The sequence below is a fragment of the Podarcis bocagei genome (genome assembly GCF_964188305.1).
Source record: "Podarcis bocagei genome assembly, chromosome: 3".
Taxonomy (NCBI): domain Eukaryota; kingdom Metazoa; phylum Chordata; class Lepidosauria; order Squamata; family Lacertidae; genus Podarcis; species Podarcis bocagei.
In genome coordinates, this window is record NC_138127.1 from 79,440,630 (window position 1) to 79,466,967 (window position 26,338).

The window sequence follows — 26,338 nt, forward strand, 5'->3', positions numbered from 1 at the left end:
GTCATGTACCACCTGTAAACCATTTTCATAATGTTTTCCTTTAAGGCATTACATGCCGTAAATTTGATACCGGTGTTCCATAACCATTCCCAGTCATCTGACATAATGTTGTGTCCAACATCCTGCGCCCACTTAATCATAGCAGATTTAACTGTTTCATCCTGTGTGTTCCATTTCAACAGCAAGTTATACATTCTAGATAAATTCTTAGTATTGGGTTCTAGCAATTCGGTCTCTAGTTTTGATTTCTCCACCTGGAAACCGATTTTCCTATCCTGTTTAAAAAATTCCATTATTTGGCGATATTGAAACCAATTTTCTACTTTGTGCTTCAATTTCTCCTGACTTTGTAGTTTAAACTTGTCTCCATCCTGTTCTAAGATTTCCCAATACTTCGGCCATCCGACCTCCATATTGAGTTTCTTCACTGCTTTAGCCTCCACTGGTGACACCCATCTAGGGGTTTTATTTTCCAATAGGTCTTTGTATCTTATCCAAACATTAAATAATGCTTTTCTAACAATGTGATTTTTAAAAGTACTGTTAACTTTGTCATACCAAAGATATGCATGCCAAACATTCTAGGCAATACATTCATTTTAATTACTGCAATTCGGCCTAACATTGACAGTTTCAGATTTGACCATATTTCTAAATCTTTTTTAATCTCTGACCAACATTTTTCATAATTGTCCTTATACAAATTGACATTCTTAGGTGTTAAATAAACCCCTAGATATTTGACCTTCTTGACCACTGTCAAACCTGTTTCCTCCTGAAATTTCTCCTTTTCCATATCTGTTAGGTTTTTCCCTAAAACTTTAGTTTTTTGCTTATTCAACTTAAATCCAGCTACCTGGCCAAATTGTTGTATTATTTCTAAGACCCTTTTCGTACTAGTGTTTGGCTCTTGCAAAGTCAATACTAGGTCATCTGCATACGCTCTTAACTTATAATGTTTAGCTCCGACCTGCACACCTTTGACCTGCTGGTCATTTCTTATCATATTCAGCAACACCTCCAGAACCGAAATGAAAAGTAATGGGGAAATTGGGCACCCCTGTCGTGTTCCTTTTTCTATCTTAAGTTCCTCAGTCACAACATTATTTACAATCAGTTTAGCTTTTTGTTCAGAATATATTGCAGCTATACCATTCTCAAAACCCTGGCCTACCCCCATCCCATGTAGATTCTTCCTCATAAAACTCCAAGAGATGTTATCAAAGGCTTTCTCCGCATCCACAAAGATCAATACTGCTTTAGTGTTTATATTCACCTCCAGCTTTTCCAAGATGTCTATTACATTCCTTACATTGTCTGCTAGGTGTCTTTTAGGGAGAAAGCCTGCTTGGTCTTTATGAATCTTCTCCATCAAAACTCTTTTAAATCTTTTTGCCAAAATATCTGCAAAAATTTTGTAATCCACATTAAGGAGTGATATTGGGCGGTAGTTCTTGAGTTGGGTCTTTTCAGTCTCTGACTTTGGTATGAGTGAAATATATGCCTCTTTCCACGATTCAGGTGCCCTTTTTCCCTCAAGAATCTCATTACAAACTTCTCTTAGTGGTTGAATCAACCATTCCTTCAGCGATTTGTAGTATCTAGAAGTCAATCCATCTGGTCCCGGAGATTTGCCCAGTTGCATATTCTGAATGGCAGCCTCTATCTCTTGTTCTGAGATTCTCTGGTTCAAGTCCATCTTACTTTGCTGAGAGATATTTTGTAATCCATATCTTCCAAGGAATTTATCTATATCTTCTTCATTTTGCGGGCCTTGGGTGTAGAGTTTTTTGAAATAACTTAAAAAGCAATTTCTAATTTCATTGGGTTTAGATATGTTCTTTCCATCGACCTCTAGGCTTGTAACTGTATTTAGTTTCTGCCTTTTCTTCAATTGCCATGCCAAAAGTTTACCACATTTATTTGCTGATTCAAAAGTCTTTTGCTTCATTTGCTTTATCTTCCATTCAATCTCTTGGTTCATCAATTCCATATATTGAGTTTGATATAACTTGATCTCTCTTAAAATGTCCTGAGACTTTGGTTTTGTTCTTAATTTCCTCTCTCCTTCCTTTATCATTTCCAAGATCTTCTCTTTTTTCTCATTTTGTTTTTTCCTCTTTATTGAATTTTGTTGAATCAAAAATCCTCTCATAACCGCTTTACTTGCGTCCCAGATCACTCTTTTCTCCACGTCGGTCCTCAAATTTATTTCAAAATAGTCTTTTAGGGTCTTTTGGGCCTTCGTGAGAATCTCCTTATCTCGAAAGAGGGTGTCATTCATTCTCCATCTAAATTGACCAGTTATTGTGAGTTTCATCTCCATCTTCACGGCGTTATGGTCGGAGCAAGTTTTTGGGCAGATTTCCACTTTCTTAATCTTTGGAGCCAGTCCACTAGTAACCCAGATTTGGTCAATTCTGGTCCAGGTCATCATTGCTTGGGAGAAAAAGGTTCCCTCTCTCTCCAGAGGGTTCCTTGTTCTCCAAATGTCTATCAAGTCCATGTTTTCTGTCATTTCGAAAAAAGTCTTAGGGAGTCTCCCTTCTTTAGTGACTGTTAGTCTTTGTGCCTTGTCCATATTAGTGGAGACCACGCCATTCATGTCTCCCATGATTATCATATTGTAATCCAGATAGTCCGTCAAAGTTTCATGAAGTCTCTTAAAGAAGTCAGACTTGCCTTCATTTGGTGCATAAATTCCAACAACTAAAAATTTTTCTCCTTGTACTTGTATCTCCACAGCCAGATATCTCCCTTGTTCATCTTTGAATATCATTTTTGGAGCCCATTTCTCCTTCACATATATTACCACTCCTCTCTTCTTAACTTTGTCTGATGAAATAAATTCTTGTCCTAGCCTTTTATTTGTGAGTAATCTCCTGTGGGCTCTGGTTATGTGAGTTTCTTGTAAACATATCAAGTCCAGTTGTTCTCTGTTCAAAATATGAAATACTTGTCTTCTCTTCAAAGGCCCATTCAGTCCATTACAATTCCAACTAAGGAATTGCAAAGCCATCTTGTTATTTTCTTAAGGCTCCTCCAACAGCTCCAAGTTGTTGCTCTTCTTCTGATGGTGGTGGTTTTTGTCCAAACGAGAGATTCAGAATATCCAGTGCTCTCCTCTGTTCTGCAAGTACGTCCACAGTCCCCTTCTGTAAGTCCTCCTGGTATCTTGCCAAAAATTTGTCTTTATCTTGAATTGTCTTTATTTTGACTTTCTTTGCCTTGTAGTCGAATGACAGTCCTTGTGGGAACTCCCACCTGAAGCGGATAGAATTTTTCTTTAACAAAAGAACCAAATCCTTGTAGAAGTTTCTTAAATCCAAAATGTATTTTGGTATATCTTTAAAGATCTGTACAGCTGAATTTCCAATTTGCAAGGCCTTTTCAAAGTGTAGTCCTAAAATTTTATCTCTTTCCTCCTTAGATCTGAGTGTGATCAGACAATCTCTCGGTGTCTTTCTATCTTGCTTTTTACCCAGTCTAAAGGCAGTTGTGATTTTGAATTCGTCTTCCTCAAGGTCCCAGCAATCCGCAAACTCCCGTGTCAAATATTCCACAAGGTTGTCTCTTTCATTCTCCGGAATCAGTCTTAATTTTAAATTTCTCTCTTTCCTCTGTAACTCCCACAAGGCCAAAGTTGCATCATGCTCATAGACCTTCTTGGCAAGTGGCTCTAATTTCTCCTGCGTCTCTCCAGCAGTGGCTTTGGCCTCTTCGGCAATTTGACGCGTGGTGGCGTTTTCCTCGACCAGTTTGTTTATAGATTCTGTATTCTGGTTTAATCTTGTTGATATTTCTGTTAATTTTTGTGTGTTCTCTGAAGTCTGTTTTGTCAGAGACTCCAGAGTCTGGTTTATCTTAAGCAAGGCTTCTGTCACAGCTTCCATAGAAACGGCTGCTCCTTTGTCTTGTCCTGTTGTTCCAGCTAATCCGGCTGTTGCGCCTGAGATTGAGCCTCTTTTCCTTGCTTGTTGCAGCTGCAACTGTTGTTGTTGTTGTTGTTGCTTGGTCTTGGCTCTTGTAGCTATCTCTTCTTGTGGTCCACTCATGTCAAGGTCAATTCCCACGGGATTTATTCTCCCTTGGAAAATTCCACTGTCTTAGGCCGTGCCGGACTTTACTTTATCCTCTAGAGGGAGCAAATCAAAATGGCCATAGAAGGAAGTTTCCAAATACAAGAACAAAGGAGATAGTCCAAAATGTAGAAAGAAAGGAGATTAACACAGTCAAAGTCAATGTTGCTAAAGTCTTATAACTTCCAATTGCCACAGTTACCCAGTATACTGCTTATACTGTTTCTTCTTATAATGTACAAAAGTCAGGCACTGTGGAAACTTTGTATCAAGGTGTCACTTCACAGGGAAAAGTCAGCTCAGTGTACTAAAAAGGCAGACCGTTTCGAGCTTTCGAATAGATGAGATAGCAGAGGTTTTTTCCTCCAAATAAATCATGCAGTTGTTAGTCAAATTCACCTCCCCTCTGCCCTGCTTGCTAGAGGGGAGATCAAGGGTCTAAATGTCCGGTTTAAATGATCAAAGAGCAGGTCTAAACGGATGCAAGTTTAGAGTTCCGTTGCTTTCACTTTCATGCAGTCGGGGGGAGGCAGACTTCCTTTGTTTAAATCTCCCCGTTTTTAGCCCAATTTCTGAAATTTAAAGGGTCCCGATTGTTTTCCAGCTCTTACTCACGGGAATTCAGTCCAGATTTTCTTTTCAGGAAGGAATCGGCGCTCTCCGCTTATGGCGACGCGGCTTCACTTCGCAGGCTGGGTAGCGACTCTCAGCACCGCGCTCTCTCCCGATGTCGATCCGTAGCCTTTAAAAAGGCTCTTTCACGGTACCGGGGGGCGCGAAGGTGCCCACCGAGTCTCCTTGTTCTCAGGCTTCAGCGCCTGAGATTTTAGGGGTCCCCCGCTCGCCGTAGCGGGTAAGACCCGAACTTGCGAAGCAGTCCTTCTCCGGAGCTCGGAGGCAGGACCGCCATTAAGCGCTGGCACCGACCGGAAGTCCCGGGAGGAATGTAACTTTCCAACTTTGAGCAAATAACATCATTGTGGCTGTTAACAAACAGGAATGCAAGTTCCTTGTGGGTCCCCCTCCCCCCAAGTGATAGGTGACATATGGTCTGCCAAATTAATAATGGATCTAAGGGAACTTCATATTTTATTATTATATGTTATTATGATGCTATTACCTTCCAGTATTTTTCGCATAACTACACATCCACCAAATACGGTAATATTTTCCATTCTCCTTTTTGCATCTCCAGCACATTTTTGACTATGATGTATTTATTGCTCCAATAATTTATAGGAGTCAGATGCCACCATACCATAATGTTTAAACAATTTTCTCCTTTTTTATTAAATGGATGGTCTTTTCACCACAATTTCTCCTAGCTAAAGGACCCCCTGTTTTTCAAACGGCAAGCCACGGACCCCCTACTTTTGAAAAATTTTATAACTCTATGGTAGTTACCTGTGCAAAGCATTTTTTTAAAAAGAAATGTGAGGTAACCCCTAATAAGCGAAATTTTAGGACCATAGAATTTGTGATATTACTACACAAAATGCAAAGATTTAGTTGGGGGAGGGGATAGTAAAGGTATTAACGCATAGTAAAGGTAAAGGGACCCCGGACCATTAGGTCCAGTCGCGGACGACTCTGGGGTTGCGGTGCTCATCTCGCTTTATGGGCCAAGGGAGCCGGCGTACAGCTTCCGGGTCATGTGGCCAGCATGACTAAGCCGCTTCTGGAGAACCAGAGCAGTGCACAGAAACGCAGTTTACCTTCCCGCCGGAGTGGTACCTATTTATCTACTTGCACTTTGACATGCTTTCAAACTGCTAGGTTGGCAGGAGCAGGGACCAAGCAACGGGAGCTCACCCCCATCATGGGGATTCGAACCGCCGACCTTCTGATTAGCAAGTTCTAGGCTCTGTGGTTTAACCCACAGCGCCACCCACGTCCCCATTAACGCATAGTACAAGTGAACAAATTAGGACATGTCCAGCAGCTACTAAACCTAAATATATGCCACTCATCTGGCTGGGAGCCACTCTGGGTGGCTCACAACAAAATGTTAAAACACACTCAACCTAAATGTGATGGGAAAAACCATGCCTCTTTTTGTCCCTTCCACATCCGGTTCAATATTTCCTACTTTTATTCTCCAGTCTGGTTCAACAGTAAGTCATTTTCTATGCTTGTTCTTCATATAACAAAATGTTGACAATGTGTTTTCACAATGATATGTGGAACAAAAAGGAACTAGGCATTTCAAAGCTTTTTCAGCAAAAACCTCTGCCCAGAATTGGTCCAGTCTACATTCTTTGAAAAATGATTTCAATGAACTCTCACAAGTCACATCAACAGGTACATCTTGCTCTTCCACAGATAGTTGTTAGTTGTACATCACCACATTCAAAAGGATTCCTTACCCATGAGTTTTCAGGATTTGGTGCCGGGAAGTAATCTCTGAAGCTAGTCACTAAATCACGCGGGTACTCAGTGATGTAATGTTTTACTTCTGGTATCAATTCTTTGTCAGTGGCCCCCAGAAATGTCTCCAGTGTTGGGATGTTAGTGAGGCTGCCACCTTCTACTCAGCTTGCCCATGACCACCATTTTTTAAATCACTGCCTCAATCTTATCTTCAACATAAAAAATATTCACATCATTACCTTGAAGGCTTGTGTTGAGAGAGCTCAAGTATGTGACCACATCTGCTAAGTAGGCTACCATACACAACCATGCAAAGTTGTTCAACTGATCGCATGAAATTTTGAATCTGTGAGGGGGAAAACATTGAGTCAGACCACTGATCCATTTGGCTCGGCGTTGTCTCTACAGTGACTGGCAGTAAATAGTTCTCCAGGATTTCAGATAGGGATGCCAGGGCATGTGCAAAACAGATGCTCTACTGCTGAGCTCTACTTATCCCCAGACAGTAGGAAAAACTTGTCTTCATTGCTCCTCTACAACTGAATAATAAAAAGAAACTGCGTCCCTAGCTTGCAAGTGTTCTATATGCAGAAGGCTTTTTATATGAGAGAGTATTCAAACATGCTATTCCTTACTTGTAATCTGAGATGGTACATTTTAGCAAAGCTTTGCAGCTAACTGAGGGATCTTGCACCTTCAAGACATAGGTGAAGGCTTGGTCAGGGCTTGGTAAAGTATTGGTGAAGACCGAGTAGAAAACAGCTGGAATTATATAATGTTGGTAATAGTAGTAGTAGTAATTTATAATAATACAGTCCTGTGCCTAAGTTTCATCCCTGGCTTAAAGAGATTAATTAGTTAAATACAGCACTTATTTGGAGTGAGGTTTTTATTCTTGCTGATTACCCAATAGGAACTACCAACTTTTAAATTTATTAGGATTCTGCCATACATCTGTTTCCTCCCACCCCCAAATGTAGCCGCATAGCTTCACACAGAAAACAAGAAAACAAAATCAGGTGGCACTGTGGGTTAAACCACAGAGCCTAGGACTTGCCGATCAGAAGGTTGGTGGTTCGAATCCCTGCGACGGGGTGAGCTCCCGTTGCTCGGTCCCTGCTCCTGCCAACCTAGCAGTTCGAAAGCACGTCAAAGTGCAAGTAGATAAATAGGTACCGCTCCAGCGGGAAGGTAAACGGCATTTCCGTGCGCTGCTCTGGTTCACCAGAAGCGGCTAAGTCATGCTGGCCACATGACCCGGAAGCTGTACGCTGGCTCCCTCGGCCAATAAAGCAAGATGAGCGCCGCAACCCCAGAGTCGGTCACAACTGGACCTAATGGTCAGGGGTCCCTTTACCTTTACCTAAATCATCAGAGGGTGGCCATTTGCTTAACGATTTTCCCTGTTGGACTTCCAGGCTGAGACATGAATCACAAACTCAAAAGGCAAGATTCACCAAAAACCCTACTCACAAGCAGTGGGAAAGTACTCTAAACCTGCTAGTCCTTGAAAGCAATTAGAACTTCTTTGCAGTTAAAAAGTAGAGAGCAAGGGGAAGGGAACCCTTACTTTTTAAAAATATAGGCAAGTGAACCCGCCCTGTGGAGCAAGCCATTTACTCCCCCCCCCCCAATGCAAGAGCCCTAAGAAACTGCGTCAGAGGTTTTTTTCCTCAATCCCAGCTCACTTGCCATCCAGCAACTCCTTCACAAGTTTTTTCCCTGGCTAGCAAGCAGGCACTGGTCAGGAGCAGAGGCTGGATCATCTGTCAAAAGCTTTCACTGTACACTTAACAAGATAAGTGAGTCCCCTGGCAGGGGATGGTGCTATGGACACCCTGGGTGTGTTCTGCGGACCCCCAGACACCCATTTGGGAACCAATGTCTTAGACAATTGAAGTTTGCCTTTCTTTAAGTTTTCTGATTCAGTTCTCTCATTGCCACATTCTCCATTATAAATGTGAATATTATATTTCAGACTTATACCAGTGTATTTTAGCATTTTGTACTGCTTCCTTGACCACTGAAAATTGAATCATTGTTCCATCTTTAATCAGCTCTCTGTAACTAGATAAATCCCTTCTCCCCATCCAAATATTAAAGCCATAGTCCTGTTCAATTTCACACACAGATTTTTCTTGGACTGACTGCTCCATTTCCATCTGGCAGAAAGCAATGTGCTCCAAATGTATTTTCAAGGGAACATCCTCATTCTAATTTAATCAAGTGCAAGTTAGAGTCTATGCCAGATGTCCCGCGATGAGTTCAGAACTGGACTGGGGATGGAGGATACTGGAAAGAGAAGAAAGTAAACAAACATTTGGCTACATCCCCCTTTGTTTTATTTTAAGTTCTACATAGAGTCACAGAACTAAATTTAGAATGCTTTTATTTCCGTGTGACAGGGTAATGAAGTGTTTAATAACGGGAGTGCAACTGACCGTTTTCTGTAGTTTGATGTCCATAAACTAAATGTTCTAGGACTAGGTGGTGTATTAAGCCACTGGGATATGCTGAATATTTTATCGAAGGTGCTTAGTAGCTGGTACTATGAAACAAGTGTAACTCCCCCCCCCCCCCAATCAGGTACTGTGAACTTCATCCTAGATCCTGTCACCAGACTTAACTGTACTGGGTTCTCCTCTGAGCAGAACAAAAATCCTAATTCCTTTGTCATTTTGTTGTTGTTTTTATCTCACACTGAGTCTCACTTCACTTTCTATCCTGATCAAAGATTGGTCTGGGACTGGAGAGCCCCCGTGTTGGTGCTCTCTGAAGTACTAGCTATAGGAGCTCAAATGGAAACACTTGAGATGGATTTTGGCTGCTACTTCGCTTTTCTGTTCTGATTTCAATCCTGAATGTGTTTAAATGGATATAAATAGATAATAAAATTAAACTTTTTAAACCATTTTGATTATAAGTAGTAAATAGTGTTCTCCATTCTCCTCATGCATTTATGTTGTAAGTGTTCAGTTGTTTTTTATTTTAATTGATCAGCATTTAATTTTGTTCAGGTTTGTTTTTTAAAAAAATGCTTTTTAAACCAGCTCTCCTCAGTATGGCTGCTCACTACTAAAATGTTTTGTCTGTCAAAGGTTTGGCTGTTTTATATTGCAAAATAGTGAAATCTGAACTCCAAAGGTGAGAAGAGCAGGCATGGTTATGTCCATGAATAAGCTGGCTGCATATTCAATTTCTTTCTGTTCCAAAATAAATTAATAAAATGTGGCATTGCTTGCCTTACTTTATTTTGGAGTAGACAAAAACTAAATGAAAAGGTAAGACGTAAGCACTTTTCAGTGAAAAACAATAACAGTGTGAGATCAGTCGTGGATTGGGGCCCTGAGGTTGCTTTTTCTCTGAAAGGTTAAGCACACTTGTTTAAACACATGACTAATAACACATGTAATTTGGCCCTAACACAGCTACTCTTCTAAACTCTTCATTTACATTGCTTGGGGCTAGTCTTTAAAAGAACAAAAATAAACACTAGTGAGATATGAACCAGCAATGTGTGACTTGCCTTTCCTTTGCAGAAAATGATTGTCAGTCACTTCACTAAGGAAGTTAAATTAGTGGCTACAAATGCCGGCCAACAGAGATCCCTGTATTTGAGTCATATAAGACCCACTCAGTGCTCAGTTCTGCTTAAAGAGGTGAGCAAAATTATGAGATTTTCACAATAGAATTCTTAAAGTACCTTCTCTCTCTCTCTCTCTCTCTCTCACTCACTCACACACACACACACACTGACCCAAGGCTGAAAAACCCTTTTTTGTACTTCGAAGATAGATAAAAGGTAAAGGACCCCTGGATGGTTAAGTCCAGTGAAAGGCTGAAGATAACTGGTTTACCACCATGTTGAATTTAATGCAACATGTTCACTTAAGAGAAAGTTGTTCTTGAACACTGTGACACATGTCCAGGTAATTGTTTAATTGCACTAATGTGCTCTATAGGGGGCTCCCCTAGAAGGTTGTTCATAAGTTGCAATTAGTTCAGAATGCAGTGGCAAAAATAGTTTTTTTATGTGAGCCAAAGGAACGATGTGCAAAGACTTCACTTGTTGCCGATTTGTTTCTGGGCTGTGGTGATGCTTACCTTTAAAGACCTTCATGGTCTGGACCAGGGATGCCTTCTCACTCGGAGAACCTTTCACTGGTCCCAGGCTGGAGAACACTGCTGAACCATCTTTTTCAGGACTGGCTCTAAGATTCTGGAACAATGAGCCTGCCCTTTTTAAACAGGTGGCTAAAAATGTTATTTAGGCAGCCTCTCCATGTTTTAGCATTTGTTTTTATTTGTGTCAACTCTTGTGGCTTTGATTTGGCCCTGATTTACTGTAGTATTTTAGCACTTTCAGAATTGCACCCCAAGAGAGCTATAAACCTTCTAAATAAAGACTCCCTGGGCATTAAAGCAACCAACAACAGGAAAGTCACAATTATTTTTTTAGGATGGCTATGGGTGATAAGTGACAGGATTTAGTTTCCAATTGTGCCTTTCTACCTTGCTGACATACTGGAAGCAATCTGTATAACAGGAGAGTTGCATTTACGGCAACACTTTAACAATTGTAACGGCTTTCTATTTCAGGCGCAGTTCAATATATTGGTAGTCCTCTTTAAATGCTGTTGCGTGGTGTGCTCCTGTTCAGGGTGCCTGCCAGTGGACCACATCCCTTTCCAGGATACTCCATTCCAGTGAGTATGTTGTCCTTATTGATATATCTTTTGGGTGGAGGGTACCCCACCTAGGCTCCTCACACAAGATCATTTATATTTCTGCAAATCTTGGTTTCCCAGAGCCTGCTGATTCCTCCTCCTGTGTGTAGATCGATGACAGTTCAACCACATAAAATAGTCAGATGGCCTGGGGATGGGCGTGGGCAGGAGGAAGGTGAAAAAGAAGTAGCAGCACTTATCCTGTTTGGGATGTAGTCAAGTGGGACCAACATCCTACTCCTTGTCTTCCTTCCCCTGTAGAAAACTATGGGAAAACAGATATGGACTGTCATTGTGCTGGTGATGAGGCAGCATTGGAGGCACGCATGCGCTGTGCTCTCCAGAAGCGAGCAATGATAATCATGAATTTAGATCCAATTTTGCATGGGAAAATAGCAAGACTGGAATGTAGCAAATAACGAATTCTTCCCGAATTCTCCAAACAAGAGTACAGTGGTACCTCGGGTTACATACGCTTCAGGTTACAGACTCGGCTAACCCAGAAATATTGCTTTAGGTTAAGAACTTTGCTTCAGGATGAGAACAGAAATTGTGCTCCGGCGGCGCGGCGGCAGCAGGAGGCCCCATTAGCTAAAGTGGTGCTTCAGGTTAAGAACAGTTTCAGGTTAAGTACGGACCTCCGGAACGAATTAAGTACTTAACCCGAGGCACCACTGTATAGGATATTTCCAACTTGGTAATTTGTCTGCGGGAGGCAGTGGAAGACAGGAGTGCCTGGCGTGCTCTGATCCATGGGGTCACGAAGAGTCGGACACGGCTAAATGACTAAACAACAACAACAAAATTTCTCCATGATGTTTGGTATCTTGATTTTATGGAATAATTGGCCACAATATAGATTTGTACTATGTGCTCAAAGCCTCCAGCCCCAGAGAGCAACCTGGCCACTGAATTCTGCACCCACTGAAGTTTCTGAACAGTCTTCAGAGGCAGCCCTACATATGATGTGTTGCAGTAATCTAAGCTAGAGGTTACCAGAGCATAGACAACAGAACTTAGGCTACCTGTGTCCAGATAGGGGTGTAGCTGGGACTGAGCCGAAGCTGATCGAAGGCACTTTGTGTCACACCAAAGCCACCTGAACTTCAAGCAACAGCAGTGGGTCCAGAAGTATCCCCAAGTTGCATACCTGCTCCTTCAGAGGGAGTGTAACTCATGAAGAGCGGGCTATTTTTAATTGCTATTCAAATAGGTGCCCATGACATTCATTTATGCCAAAAGAGCAGGAGGAAAGTGCTTTTTCGGTTGGAACTCTTGGGGAATGTAAAGTGAGAAGCACATAAAAATTCAAGCATTTGTTTGAACTAATTTACCCAACGGTACTATTCCGTGAGTTGTGAAACAGATTGGTAACATTTAGAGTCTGTACAATTTGTGCTTCTGATTAGGTTCAGTCTTCTTTGTGAATGTTATACAAGCAATAAATTTAGACAAATCTCATTTATGACATCATGCCAACAGCTAATGTGTGTTGGTGCCATTTTAAACCTGTAATCTCTTTAGATCCAAGTCAACGTGCAACATGATACATATAGTAGAAGCAGATTATTTTTACAATGTTAAAAGCAGATGAGAAAATCTGTGTGCAGGGAATTTTGTCGTTTTATTAGCCTCCCTGATCCTTTAAGAGATGTCTCTAGCTGACCCAATATAAATAGATAGATAATAGAAGAGAATAGTAAGAATAATACAGCACATTGGTTCACAAACTCCACACCTACACACACACCACTTGCAAACTGCTGAGAGCCTTGGCAAACCAGGAAACGTTTTTCCCACCTGTTGTTTAGGAACTGTAATGCATTCTCTTAGATTCCTCCTCTTTTTCTTGCTGCTTCCTTCATTCCAACACATTGATTCTCTGCTCATTTCAAGTACCTTGTCTGTCTCTTTCCTCTGCTTGGGACCTTCCTGTTTCCCTGCCAGCTGTGACTTTATTCCTCTGGGGAAGGCGGAGCCTCCATCACTTATGCAGACCACACTGCAAGAACCCCTCAGCAGCATAATTATAACCTTAATGACTAATCCTCTCTTGCCAAAAGGTGATTAGTAATGTTTTATTTTTCAGCTTGTGTGGATGCATTGCTGTTTTTTCCCACCAAGACCTAAATTAAACATGGCTTCATATTCTTGAGAACAATACCTAATTAACTTGTATGAGTTAAGAGAACTAACACACATACACCTTTCTTTTTAAGGAAGCATTTAATTCGAGAGTGTTAACTTTAATGTCTTTTTGTTTGACAGCTTGGGAAGGTTGGAATATTCTTTTAAAAAGAGAAAAGATCCCCCCACAAAAAAGACAGAACCGACAAGTTTAAGATTTATTATAGTTTTTTTTATTAGCAAACTTTCATTGGAAAGTTCTGGGTGTGCTAACAACAGCAGGCACATGGGCTTCACTGTTTGGCATATGACACTCAACAAAATTGCACTTTATTTTTATGGTTCTGTTACAATACCAGGAATTTTCAGGCCACAACTCAAAACCAGCCTTTGTTGATGTACTGTTTTCTATATATTTCCATTTATTCTGGTTAGCCCTCACACCTGAAGCAGTTTGTTGTAAGTTCTGGAGGCGCTCAGTTTCAGTTTGTGGATTTTGCTTTGATTTCGACGTTCTGTTTTCGTTCCCATTTACTTCAGTGACTCTTACAACCCATTTGTCTTCAGTTATCACAAGAGTCCCTTCTGATTATTAGATAGGTTTTTCTCCATTTCACAACAAGAGTGAACCAACACCCTTGAAGATAAACAGAGAAGAACTTGCTTCCTTTGGAGGAGTTCTCAAGTTCTCCTTGGCATTTGGAAGACTTTGGGATTGAAACAGTTGCTGTAAGTGGAGAAAAAATATTTCAGGGGCTATCTTAACCTGCTCTGTAGACAGTTACAGTGCAGAACTTGCTGGGACGGTAGTCACATATTTATCGAAAGAATGATGCAAAGCAGTTGCGCAAACTACAGAACTCTGGCTATGCACATTCCTGGACAAAGGAGAAGAGAGGTAGCATGAAGCTTCATTTGACCCCAAATTTTAACTGCTGACATGAGTGGGGGCTCCATTTCATGCTCACATGCTTATAATCAACTGAGCAACTACACTGCTGGTTTTGACATAAGAGCTGGCAAGTGGTGTCCTGCTCACCAGAAGACAACATGCCTATCCTGAATTCATTTTTGCTGCTTACGTTCAGGTCGCTGTTGTACGCTGACTGGGGAAGGACGTGCTCATTTGCAAGCCTGCCATCTAAGAGCTCCGCGCACATGTGCGTTTCTTCAAAGGTTCTCTTCTCTAACGCGCTGCAGTTGTTGGCATGGCATGCCAAAGGCTCCAATTCATAATGCTCGTGTTCCATGCCCGTTTTTTGACCTCTAGAGTCCAACTGATACTTACTGGCAGGCTGAGCTTTGTTTTGTTCCCCATCCCCTTTGTTCCCCGACAACGCCTGGGAAAAGGCGCTGCACTGCAGCCTTTTCGGCAGAGGAATCTGACCAAAAGTACCTTGGGGCCCAAGGCAACGGCACATACACTGGAAGAAGAAGGTCGCAAAGCCCCAACTAACGCACATTATAAGCATCATGAAGGTACCAAGCTGAGTATATGCCAGAACGGTGGAAGGCATCATCATGGCGCCGGCTACAAATGTGGTCAGCGCAGCCATAGCAATTGCCGAACCCATGCGGCTGAGAGAGAAGACTACTTTCCCTTCTCGGTCAGGATCGGGAGCTAAGCGGTAAGCAACGCCATAATGGACCGCGAAGTCTACCGATAAGCCGACAGCAACAGAAATGGTGACAGACTCCAAAACATTTAGCTCCCAGCCAAGAAGGACCAACGATCCAACTGTGACAAAAATGGTTCCTGCTATCGAAACTATTGCATAAAGGCTCAGTATGATATTCCATGTTGTGAGCAGCATTACGCTGAACGCAACAGCCACCGAAAGACCCATGGCAATCAAAGTGCCATCAGAGAGACTGTCCTGGAGATCATAGAACTCCAGGTTGCTCACAAACCAGCCACTGCTTAGACCCTCAGGCGCAGTGCTCAGCTCATCCGCAATCCAGGTATCTACCTCTTTGTAGAACTGATGCATCTTCTCGTAAGCCAAGGTGAAGAGGTAGGTGCTCTGGAACTCCAGTACTACTGCTCTGATGGTATCGTTGATGTCAAAGCGAGGCCCCGGGGTTTTGCTGTCTAAATGGTACCCTGTGCTTCTTTCAAGTTCCATGATGGCCCTCTTGATGCATAACTCAAAAACCTCCTGTTTATAGGGGAAGCTCCAGTGACTGCAGCACGGATAGAGAGCCGGCTCGTCGCAGTCCTGATTTTCCATCCACTGCTTAAACGTCTCAATGAAGCAGCTCGTGAAGTCCTGCTCTTCTGTTTGGTAGAAAAAGGTCTGATTTCTCAGCCTCTGGCAAAACTTCAGAATCCAGAGCTGTGAATCTGGGCTTGCAATATTGAAAGTGCTGTCCAGTTTCAGCTTCCCTTTGCTTTTGGGATTTAGAGGGTCCCCGTTATCCTCAGGAGAGACCCCCCAGATAATAGTGATTGGCATATGAAGCTCCTCTCCGTGATGGACACGTTCAAACATGAACAGCTTTTTGTACTCGGCGTCATAGCGTTCAAAAGGATGGGAAGACCTGAAGACTTGAAACTCGGAGAGCTCCAGGGATGGCAGCTTCATCTTTGGATTCACACAGACGATATATGCTCCCCCAACAGTTAAGGCCAGGAACCAGACCAACCAGATGTAGCGAAACCTGATAACTATGTGTGGCAACACTTTCTCGAAAAATATCCGGGATGCTTCCGAGGCTGCGAAAGCAACCTTGCGGAACATTTGGCACAGCACTGTCCAGCAGCTTTTGTTATTGTACACACTTGCCTGAGGCTTTCTGAAGCAACTAAATATATTGAGTAGATACCGTTCGTGTAGCACGACAACTGCAGGTAACCACGTTACCATTAATACATAGTTCACCAATATGGCGGTGCCAGCATAAACACCAAAACATCTGATTGCTGTAATATTGCTGACATAATTGGCATAGAAGGCAGCGGCGGTGGTAAAACTGGTGACAAACATGGAAAGGGCAGCATGTTGCAGGGTGATGCTCACCGTCTCCGAAGTGGTAGCTTGAGACTTGTCAAATTTCGTGTAGTTCCACACATCGCACAATACGAAAGCATCATCCGCCCCAATACCGACGAGAATAATCAGTGCAGTGAGGTTCATAAAGGGGAAAAATTCAAAATTAAATACTACCCGATAAAGAAAATAAGAAACGATCAAGGAGCTAATTATTGCAAACATAGTCATCAGTGTGATAAACATGGACTTGGTATATATGCACATGACTAAGAGAACAATCACAATGGCTATAGCAGGATACACAGTATCCATTAAAAGGTAATCTTGGAATAAACTATGCTTTATTCCAAACTCAATCCCTGTGATGGTGGTTATTCCATCTGAAGAGTTCCAGTTCTCAAAGTTATCCAGATAGATATTCATCATGCTCTCCCCTTTTTCAGTAGGTGAAAAGAGCATGCTGTACTTTAAAGCTGGTAAGACATAGTCTGTAGTCTTTGGGCTTAGAAAATCTTTGTCTACTAGGTAGTGGAGAATCTGGTAAACAGCATTGTACTTTGTACATTTACGAGGCACATTTGTACACTTGAGTTGGTCCTTCCTTCTGGCTGCCATATCCCAGCAATCTGGTCCCAGGGTCCCATTATAGTAGTATTTGGCACACGTACGGAGCTGCTTCAGAGTGTGAGAAACATCTTTCTCCACAAGCTTTTGACAGGATGATCTGTTGTTTAAAATGGCAATGTAATTGCCTAGCGTCCAGCTGGGGCAGCACGAAGCAGCAGTGGTCCTCTGGCAGAGATCACCAAACTGAGCATGGGATCGTATCTGCGTAAAGAAAGACAGAAAGAATTATAATAAGAAGCAGAAGTGCAAAGCTCAAACACCATTTTAACATTTTCGTTGCCCACAAAAAAATCTTCTTACCATCTCTAAAAATATTAGTTCCAACTGTGGGATTTCTCGAGCATTTGAGTGATTTGGAACCAGTTCTTTGTGATCACTAATTGCACACACTTTTGAGCTCTGTCCTCCCCTTGTGCACATTTAGCAAGAGCAATTTATACTAAGCAATCAGTGGTTTTGATAGCAAATGAGATGTAATTTTAAAGGTAACATACTTTGGAGACTAAATTTACTGCTCATAGACTCATTTGAACACATACCAAAAAAGTCAATATACTCCATCAGAAATAGTTTTTTTCTGTATACTGAAGGCAAAGGAAAATACAGGCACCGGGAATTCTCAACTGAGCACGCTGCTGTAGCTACATTTATACAAATGTGAGTGCAAATTGGTTAAAACTGGTCACCTGGAAGTCTTGAGTGTATCTTTAGCTACAGCCAAGAACAGAAAAATCATCTGATATAAAACAGGCTGACTTGTGTGGACAAAACTATAGTTAAATTTTGCTTCTTTCCTCGGTTCTCAGTCAGGACTATGAATCCTTTCTTCACCAGATCAAGAAAAGGCAACAATGCAGGCAGACAGGTAAGTGGCTTGGTTAAGCGTTTATGTGGTACTTGAATTTCTCAATCACTTGACACGGCTGCCATTTCACAATGTTTCTAGGGTTATCACACATCTATTAAAGTTGCTGATGACCGCAGGAAAGTCATTTTCCTAGACATATTTAGAAGTTAACTGGCACAAACTGTGGCAAGGCTTCAATACCTTTTCAGACTAGTCTTTTGAACTGGTTCCCATGCTATCTTTTTGCATAGGGAATGTTGGAAGATGTCTGTGTCAGGATCCGTCCTACTCTCGAGTAGGACCCTGGCAGAGGAACATGCCCGACTGGCATACTCTCTCCTTCCTGGTCAATCGTTCGGGAGCTTCAAAAGCTTTCTTCTGCCCGAACATCACAGCGACTGATGCCAACAGACATCAGCACAGTTAGGGATCCGCAGTGTTTGTGCAGTCAGCGTAACAGAACTCACTAGCTCAGCATTTGGCTAATCTACATTTATTTACATATAAAGCACTCGGAGCATTCTGACTTTGCTGTCTGATGAGAAAGAGGAAGGAGCTAAGAGAAAGAACAGAGGACAATAGTCCCACTTCACAGAACACAGTAACACAAACATCCTGTCTCCCTCACTTCCCACTCTGTGGAGTCAAAACATACACAGTCATGTGATAGACAACAATCCCATGACTGCAGACACGGGGAATGAATCTCTAATAATCTGAGAGAGTTTCTTGGACAAGTTTAACAACTGTAACATGATGTGACAAAGAGGGTATGTATATACTATATCCCACAAGAGCAACAAACCTGTAACAACCCCCCCCCCAAACCTCCAGTGTTACCTTTTCCTAACTGGTCAATGCATTCAGAGAATATACTGCTATGTAGACTCATTCCATCACTCCCAGAAATCAGAATATATATATTTATGGAAATACAGGAGGGATAGGCTCCTTAATTTGTGTTGGCACACCTACTGAGGTGTGGGGAGCTTTGTGGCACTGCTATTCAGAGGGCCAGGATACTCATTAGTTAGGCCTGCAAAGCTTCAGAATTAAGTTGTGCCTAATGTACATCTGGACTCACTAGTCAAATTTCCTACTTGGAATGCATAACAAAGGACCAATCCTGGATACACTTATGTACTTTCCCAATATTATCGGAGGATTAGTCTTACTAAGTCACTTACACATGTGCTTAAGCTTTTTGAAAGCCAGGCACATTTCAGACATCCAAACATTCTGGTTTTGAGTCATATTGAAATTGCTTTGGCTGATTATGTGCAATCCTTTTATAGCAGAGGCAAAAAAGAGCAGGATTTAGGAATTCTCCCGATCGTTATAAAAGATTTAATATGGCCTTAATTTTGTCAAACAATTTCAGAACAATAATGACCTAGCATTCCATAAAAACAGGATAATTCACATTTGATTGTTTCCAGATAAAAACACTCACACATGCAAGCTCAGGAAAAAACGAACAACCTAATAAATAAAAGGAAGCACTGGAATGCCATCTCTTTATTTTTCATGGCCCATGTCCAGTTGTATCAGGGAGGATACAACATGAAAGCCCTTCAGGTCAGCCAGACAAGCTGGGAGGAAAAAACTATCATCCACTTTACTTATTCAAGTTCAATCTGAAACTGTGAGTTTGCTTGCTATTTCTCAACACATTGCAGACCTTACATATTTGCTGTTAAAGCAAGCCTCACAAAAGATAAAGATAAATTGGCTGTTAGAACTTGGAAAGAGAGACTTAGCCTGGAACTTATCAAAATACCTCATGAAAACATTGTTTTAGAAATACTGCAAACACATGCAAGAGTTAGGGTCTGTTTTGTTGCTACATCAAAAGGTGTTGCCAAGGCCACTTTGTGCATGCAAGATTAGATGTATCATTGTGATGTTTTCCACTTGTTCTGCAACATCTAAAGAAAATATTGTGCTTAAATTATCTCTCGGTGGTTTTCAGATTTCTTACACTTCCAATGTGACCATGTGCTCTAGAACCCACACATTTCTTAGTAATACTGTATTGTACAGCATGAGGAACTTGCCGTATTTTTCTGTGTATAAGACAAGGTTTCCCCCCTAAAAAATAATGTCCAAAATTTCAGGGAGTCTTATACATGTATAGAGCTCCCCCCATTTTCTTAAATTGAAGTCCCCCAAATAAGGGGCGTATTATACACATAAAAATACGGTACCTCTGCTCCTCCAGATGTTGCTGGACTGCAACGTCCATCATCTTCCATTACTTATGGTGGCTAGGGCTGGTGGGAGTTGAAGCCCAACAACATCAGAAGGATAGCAGTTTAGCCATCTCTGTTTTAAGGGAAGACTGGTAATGGCAGGCGACCAGTCTTTTAGGGGGCTATATCTATGTTTCGGGACGCGGGTGGTGCTGTGGGTTAAACCACAGAGCCTAGGACTTGCCGATCATAAGGTCAGCGGTTCGAATCCCCGCGACGGGGTGAGCTCCCATTGCTCAGTCCCTGCTCCTGCCCACCTAGCAGTTCGAAAGCATGTCAGAGTGCAAGTAGATAAATAGGTACCGCTCCAGCGGGAAGGTAAACGGCGTTTGCATGTGCTGCTCTGGTTCACCAGAAGCGGCTTAGTCATGCTGGGCACATGACCCGGAAACTGTACGCCGGCTCCCTCGGCCAATAAAGCGAGATGAGCACCGCAACCCCAGAGTCGGCCACAGCTGGACCTAACGGTCAGGGGTCCCTTTACCTTTTATCTATGTTTCACACTGGAGAATGAGGACACGTTTCCAAGAAACCCCAGAGTTCCTCAGAAAACAGTTTGAAAGCAGCTTGAAAGCAGGCTTTCACATAAATTTCAGGGTGATTAACAGTCATACAATAGAAAGATGTGGGCAGTGGCAGTAAAAGCCCTGCTGTGGACGGGGGCTTCTGATATTTTAGAGACTTCACAGAGGGGTTCTTTTGAGAACAAGTGACCTCCTGGGTATATAAGAGGTAAGACCTCAAACCACCTGGTCCCCAAACTGTTTCAAGCCATGTATGTTAGTACCAAAACCCTGAACTTGACCTAGCAGCAATTAGCAAGCATTGTAGATCCTGTGTGCTGGCTGCAGTTCACCCCCCACAGGCAGCGTAGCTGCCATATTCTGCACCAGCTACAGCAGGGGTAGGCAACCTAAGTCCTGGATGTGGCCCAATCACTTTCTAAATCCGGCCCGTGGACAGTCCAGGAATCAGCGTGTTTTTACATGAGTAGCATGTGTCCTTTTATTTAAAATGCATCTCTGGGTTATTTGTGGAGCATAGGAATTCATTCATTCCCCCCCCCCCCAAATATAGTCTGGCCCACCACAGGGCTTGAGGGATGGTGGATCGGCCCACGGCTAAAAAAGGTTGCTGACCCCTGAGCTACAGCTTCCAGAACAATGTCAAGGGTTGCCCCCTCAGAGAGAACACTGCAGCAATTCAAACCTGAGGCTACCACTGCATGGTCAAGCTGTCCTGATTGAGAAACTGCTGTAGAAGGCACTCCAAGACCATCAGTAACAGAGCTGCATCTAGGGCAGGCATGTCAAAACTCCATTTTGGGGGCTTAATTCGGCCCACTGGAACTCCATGGCTATATATGTCTGGGGGTAAAATCCTCAACAACTTCAATCCTAAAGAAAAAGCTCAACAACTTTGGTCGGCCCTCATGCATGGTCACTTCATCAAATCTGGCCCCCTTTGAAAAAGTTTGGGCACCCCCAGATCTAGGGAAACCCCCAAACCACGCACCTGCTTCTTCAAGGATATCTGAAGGAGCGTCTCCACCCCCATCGTTCTACCCGGACACTGAGGTCCAGCACCGAGGGCCTTCTGGCAGTTCCCTCAGTGCAAGAAGCCAAGTTACAGGGAACCAGGCAGAGGGCCTTCTCGGTAGTGGCGCCTTCCCTGTGGAACACCCTCCCACCAGATGTCAAAGAGAACAACAACTACCAGGCTTTTAGAAGACATCTGAAGGCAGCCCTGTTTCGGAAGCTTTTAATGTTTGATGTATTATAGTATTTTAATATTCTTTTGGAAGCCGCCCAGAGTGGCTGGGGAAGCCCAGCCAGATGGGCGGGGTATAAATAATAATTTTTTTTAAAAAGTGCAACATTATACAGGGCAGGCAACTGTCTGTCTTCCCTAACCTGGGAACTGCGTACTCACAGAGCTTCCTGCTTGCCAGGATTCACACGCAGGTTATTAGCCCTCATCCAGCCCACCAATGCATCCAGACATTGATTCAGCACCTGCTTAGCCAGTCCTAATTCTCTGTTATAGTGGAACAGAGTTGGGTATCAGCAATGAATGGATGACACCTCACTCCAAATCTCCTAATGACCAATCCCAATAACTTCATATTCAATAGCATTGGAAGCTAATACATTGCCCTGCAGCACTACATAACTCAAAAGCCAGGAAACTGAGAAACACTCATCCAATACTATCTTCTGGAACCTTTCCTGGAGATAAGACTAGAACCATGGCAGAATAGTGCCCCCAGTGCCAATCTCCCAAGGGTGGTCCAAGAGGATACCTTGGCTGATAATATCAAAAGCCAATGAGAGATCAACCAGAAGAAGCAGGGTCACACTCCCCCTCTCCCTCTCCAGGCCAATTTAGTCCCAAACCCTGTTCTAAACCCAAACTGAAATAGTTCTAGACAAATCTATACATCTACTTGCAGCAGGATTTTCCTACACTGGAATCTCACTTGTGAGTCTGTTTTTAGGAAGCACCCTAGAGAAGATTTCTAGGTCAGTTAAAATCTAAAAGCATATGATCGATTTTTAAAAGGGCTTAAACGTTAGCAATATACAAACTGGGGGCTGAATCCTGTAGCCATTCTGCATATGGCATTAACATTAAGATTATGTGGGTGCAATGTGTGAAGAATTATAGGATCTTTTCCCAAGCATAAGTAAACCAGATGGCTAAAGCTGACACAGCATGCCCAAGACAAATTGTGTATGACTGGTACACAGCTGGCAATACAATTTATAATATCCCGCCCCCTCTTATGGAAATGCTGGGAATTTAATCAAAGTTTCCATTAAAACACATAATGGCACAGAAAGGAAATATGGCAAACCTTAAAGTTAAACTTTCAAAACACCAAACCAGTTGGATTTGCTTCCACATGAATTAATGGCATTGACTTGAGTACAGAAGGAGCCAGGCCTTTAAAGGAACATGAACTGGAAAGAGATACGGATAGCAGGCAACGAGAGAGACATTAATAAAGATGAAAGACTACAGAAGACATCAATGCCTCATTACTGGGCAAGACAGCCTCAGTTCAAAGATCCAGAGGTTTGCAATAGAGTAGAGCTGTTTTCTAAATACAACACACACTTAAAAACACCACCTATTTCCATATGGCTTGAACAGCCAATGAATCTTTTAAAAAATGATTCCGTTAGAATAACTAAATGCACTTCCCATTCCCCTAGCTCATTCAGTATTGAAAGCTTTTCTAACAAGAAGCCATCATTGTAATATCTGGGTAATACAGTGGTACCTCGGGTTACAGATGCTTCAGGTTACATACTTCGCTAACCCAGAAATAGTACCTCGGGTTAAGAGCTTTGCTTCAGGATGAGAACAGAAACTGCACGGCAGCAGCGGGAGGCCCCATTAGCTAAAGTGGTACCTCAGGTTAAGAACAGTTTCAGGTTAAGAACGGACCTCCAGAACAAATTAAGTTCTTAACCCGAGGTACCACTGTATTGCTCCTTCTCCAAATACTCATGATAGAGTCTACAAAGATAACAAATAAATTGAGAAGCTATCATCTGGTTTAAAAGTAGTCCATGATTTCAACTCAATCCCAGTTGGGATTATGCTAGACATCGTCCTCGTCATCATAATAATAAAAATTATTCAAGTGCCTCTAAAGTAAACATCCATGCAAGTGTGCTGCAAAGTTGTCAAGCTGCTTGAATAAAATTATGTTATAAAATAAATGGCTTGTTTGCTTTATTATAATCACGTAGAACTGGAAAAAATTTAAAAGCACTATTACAAGCTCTTCATCTTGAATTCAGTTTTCTTTTGTAATTTTGTGGTGCTTCAAAAGCAGGTTTTTCTTTCATTATTTTTTCAAAAGCAGATTATTAGTATTAAGCAGTAACTGAAACATTTTCCCTTATATCTAGCGTGCAGGTTGGGTTGTGAAAGCCTTGCAACAATGAATGATTACGTGAACCAGTCCCTAAAGAAGTTATTACCCATTCATTCATGCACACATATCCCACAACTGAGTGATCGTACTTCCACTTCCATGGATTCTTGCATTGTTGGGCATAACAATCCGATAACTCACAAAAATCTAGTTTTCCATTTCCCCACCAGCCCACTAAGCAGCACTGAGAGTGACACCAATCATGTGGTTTGTCTGTGGCTTTTCTTTCAGAAATAGCCAGCACAGGACACCAGGCCCAGATTGGGACCATGGTAAGAGGAGCCGGGGGACAACAGCCCTTTTCTCTCCTGCTACAGTCCCAATCTGGACTGGACCCCAGAACATGCAGTTTGCACAGTGACCCAATCCCGACCAGGACCATGAACCAACCATATTTTGAGGCTCCAGCACCTGTCAAAGTATACCAACTACTGTAGATTCAGAGAGCGACAAGCTCACATATCATAGATACACAATATGAACATACTCTCTTCACTTTACCAAAGACCTTGCATCAGTTAAGGTCCATTAGTTAAAACCAGACTTCATTTTCAACTATATGCAATGTTAACTTCTAACACATGCAGGAGGAACTCACGGAGTCCCTGAGGCTGCCTGTTACTTTTTACATTTTGGTTCCTTGGGGGAATAAAAAAAGGCCCTAACTATTTTGATGATGGAAAACATTCTCTCCTGATCAGAGCAGTCAAGACCAAAGTGTCTTCTTTCATCCCCCTGTGCTCTGAAGAGGAAGCAAACTTTGCTTTCTCAGAACACCACGATCTGGACTGAATTATTTTGGGGGGCTGCAGGGGGGGGATTTACACAAGTTACTGTATATATGTCTGCGTTCCCTATTGCCAACCTATTCCCTTTTGGACTTACAAACCTAAGCAACTCATGGAATCACACACAACAAAACTACTTTAAGGAGTATTGTAAACGGGCAAAAAATGCTTCCTCGCCAAGATGACAAAACAATCAATGAGAAAGACAAAGTCTTATTCTGAAAATTGCATACTAAATCCTTCTCCTCTCCTCAGACAAAGTATTCAGAATAGGAATGGGTAGGAAAAAATGAAACAGACAGCACTGTTAACCTTGAGAAGGGGTCATAAAGAAATGTTGGGCAGCATTATCATCACCACTGTAAAAGGCAAAGTTTCTTTTGTCCTAATGGTTGCCTGCCAATAAGTACCCTGTGACAAGCAAGACTTTAGTAATTATCAAAGACAAGAACACGAAGTTTCACATTTAGTCATATCAAAATTTGATATCTGTACTTACTCTCATATTATCCACATTGCACATTGATTTTATTGCAGGTAAATTCCACAAGTTATTTCCATCTGCTGATGTAAATACCACTCGGGAATAGCGATCACCTGAAATAAGATTGACATATCAAGAAGGTTTCTGATGTTATAGACCTTGAGAGAGTTAAAGTGTAGGGTATGTTCTCAGTTCAGTAGCACCCTGGGACACTCTGTCTCAGTCTAACCTACCTCAAAAGGTTGTTGTGGGAATAGGATGGGTGTGGAGAAGCATTTACGCAGTCTTGAAATTAATGGAGGAAAGGCGGAATTATAACGTAATGAATAAAATATATAGCCTAGCTAAATTGGTGTGCCTAAAACATCTTCTGTACTATATTAACATATAGAAACTAATTGCCAAGAAAAGCAGCACATAGAAACTGGGGGATGTTTTATAAAGTTAGCATTCATTTTCAGAAATGTTGAGTTTGTAATAATCAGTTGCTAGAGTGTCTTATTTTAGTGCATACACTTTCAGTATCAATATACTTTGAAAAATAGCGCCAAAGTGACCAATGTGTTATTGGCGTGAGTGGGTTGGGCTGAAAGGAGGAGGAGGATTTACACCTCTCCCATTTGTTCTAGCACCAAGGAGAAGCAAGCATTCAGCTATCCATTTACTTCCAGTGGTGAGAAAGGAGGACATGCAAAATGCCCTTTCTTCCCACACCACAAACTTCACAAAGCTGCAGCTAGTAAGGAAGTAAAAAATTGATTTCCTGGAAATATCGTGCAGGATTCATCTAGTGAACCCTGATAGCAGAAGCCATGTGCAGGACTTCTGTTTATGTGACATCTCCTTCCCTGTGACCGCAGAGGGGAGAGAGGATTGTTTTGTCTGATATGCTTGTGTAGACCCACTGTTTCTAGTACCAGGACACTGAATTCCACCCATGCACATTTTCGTACCACTAGTGGGGGACGACGACGACAAGTGCATGGTGATAATCTCTAAATGTGGTAAGAACTTGTAGCTTGGTAATCATCCCTTGCTTTTCACAAACTGAAAAGAACATTTCCTGGGAAATTGAAAAGGTCAACTGTAAGTAAA

General features: G+C 42.1%; 1 protein-coding gene across 4 annotated transcripts in view; it reads right to left on the reverse strand.

Moving 5' to 3' along the window:
• Positions 1-13,941: 13,941 nt before the first annotated feature.
• DISP1 (dispatched RND transporter family member 1) overlaps positions 13,942-26,338 on the reverse strand; it is an 85,334-nt gene continuing 72,937 nt past the window's right edge. For all 4 annotated transcript variants that reach the window (XM_081186354.1, XM_081186355.1, XM_081186356.1 and 1 more), the window contains exons 7-8: positions 25,259-25,356; positions 13,942-17,124 (exon numbers count right to left, since the gene is read on the reverse strand). In XM_081186354.1, coding sequence (XP_081042480.1) covers positions 14,215-17,124; positions 25,259-25,356 — 3,008 coding nt within the window. In that variant the 3' untranslated portion in view covers positions 13,942-14,214. The remainder of the gene's footprint in view (positions 17,125-25,258; positions 25,357-26,338) is intronic.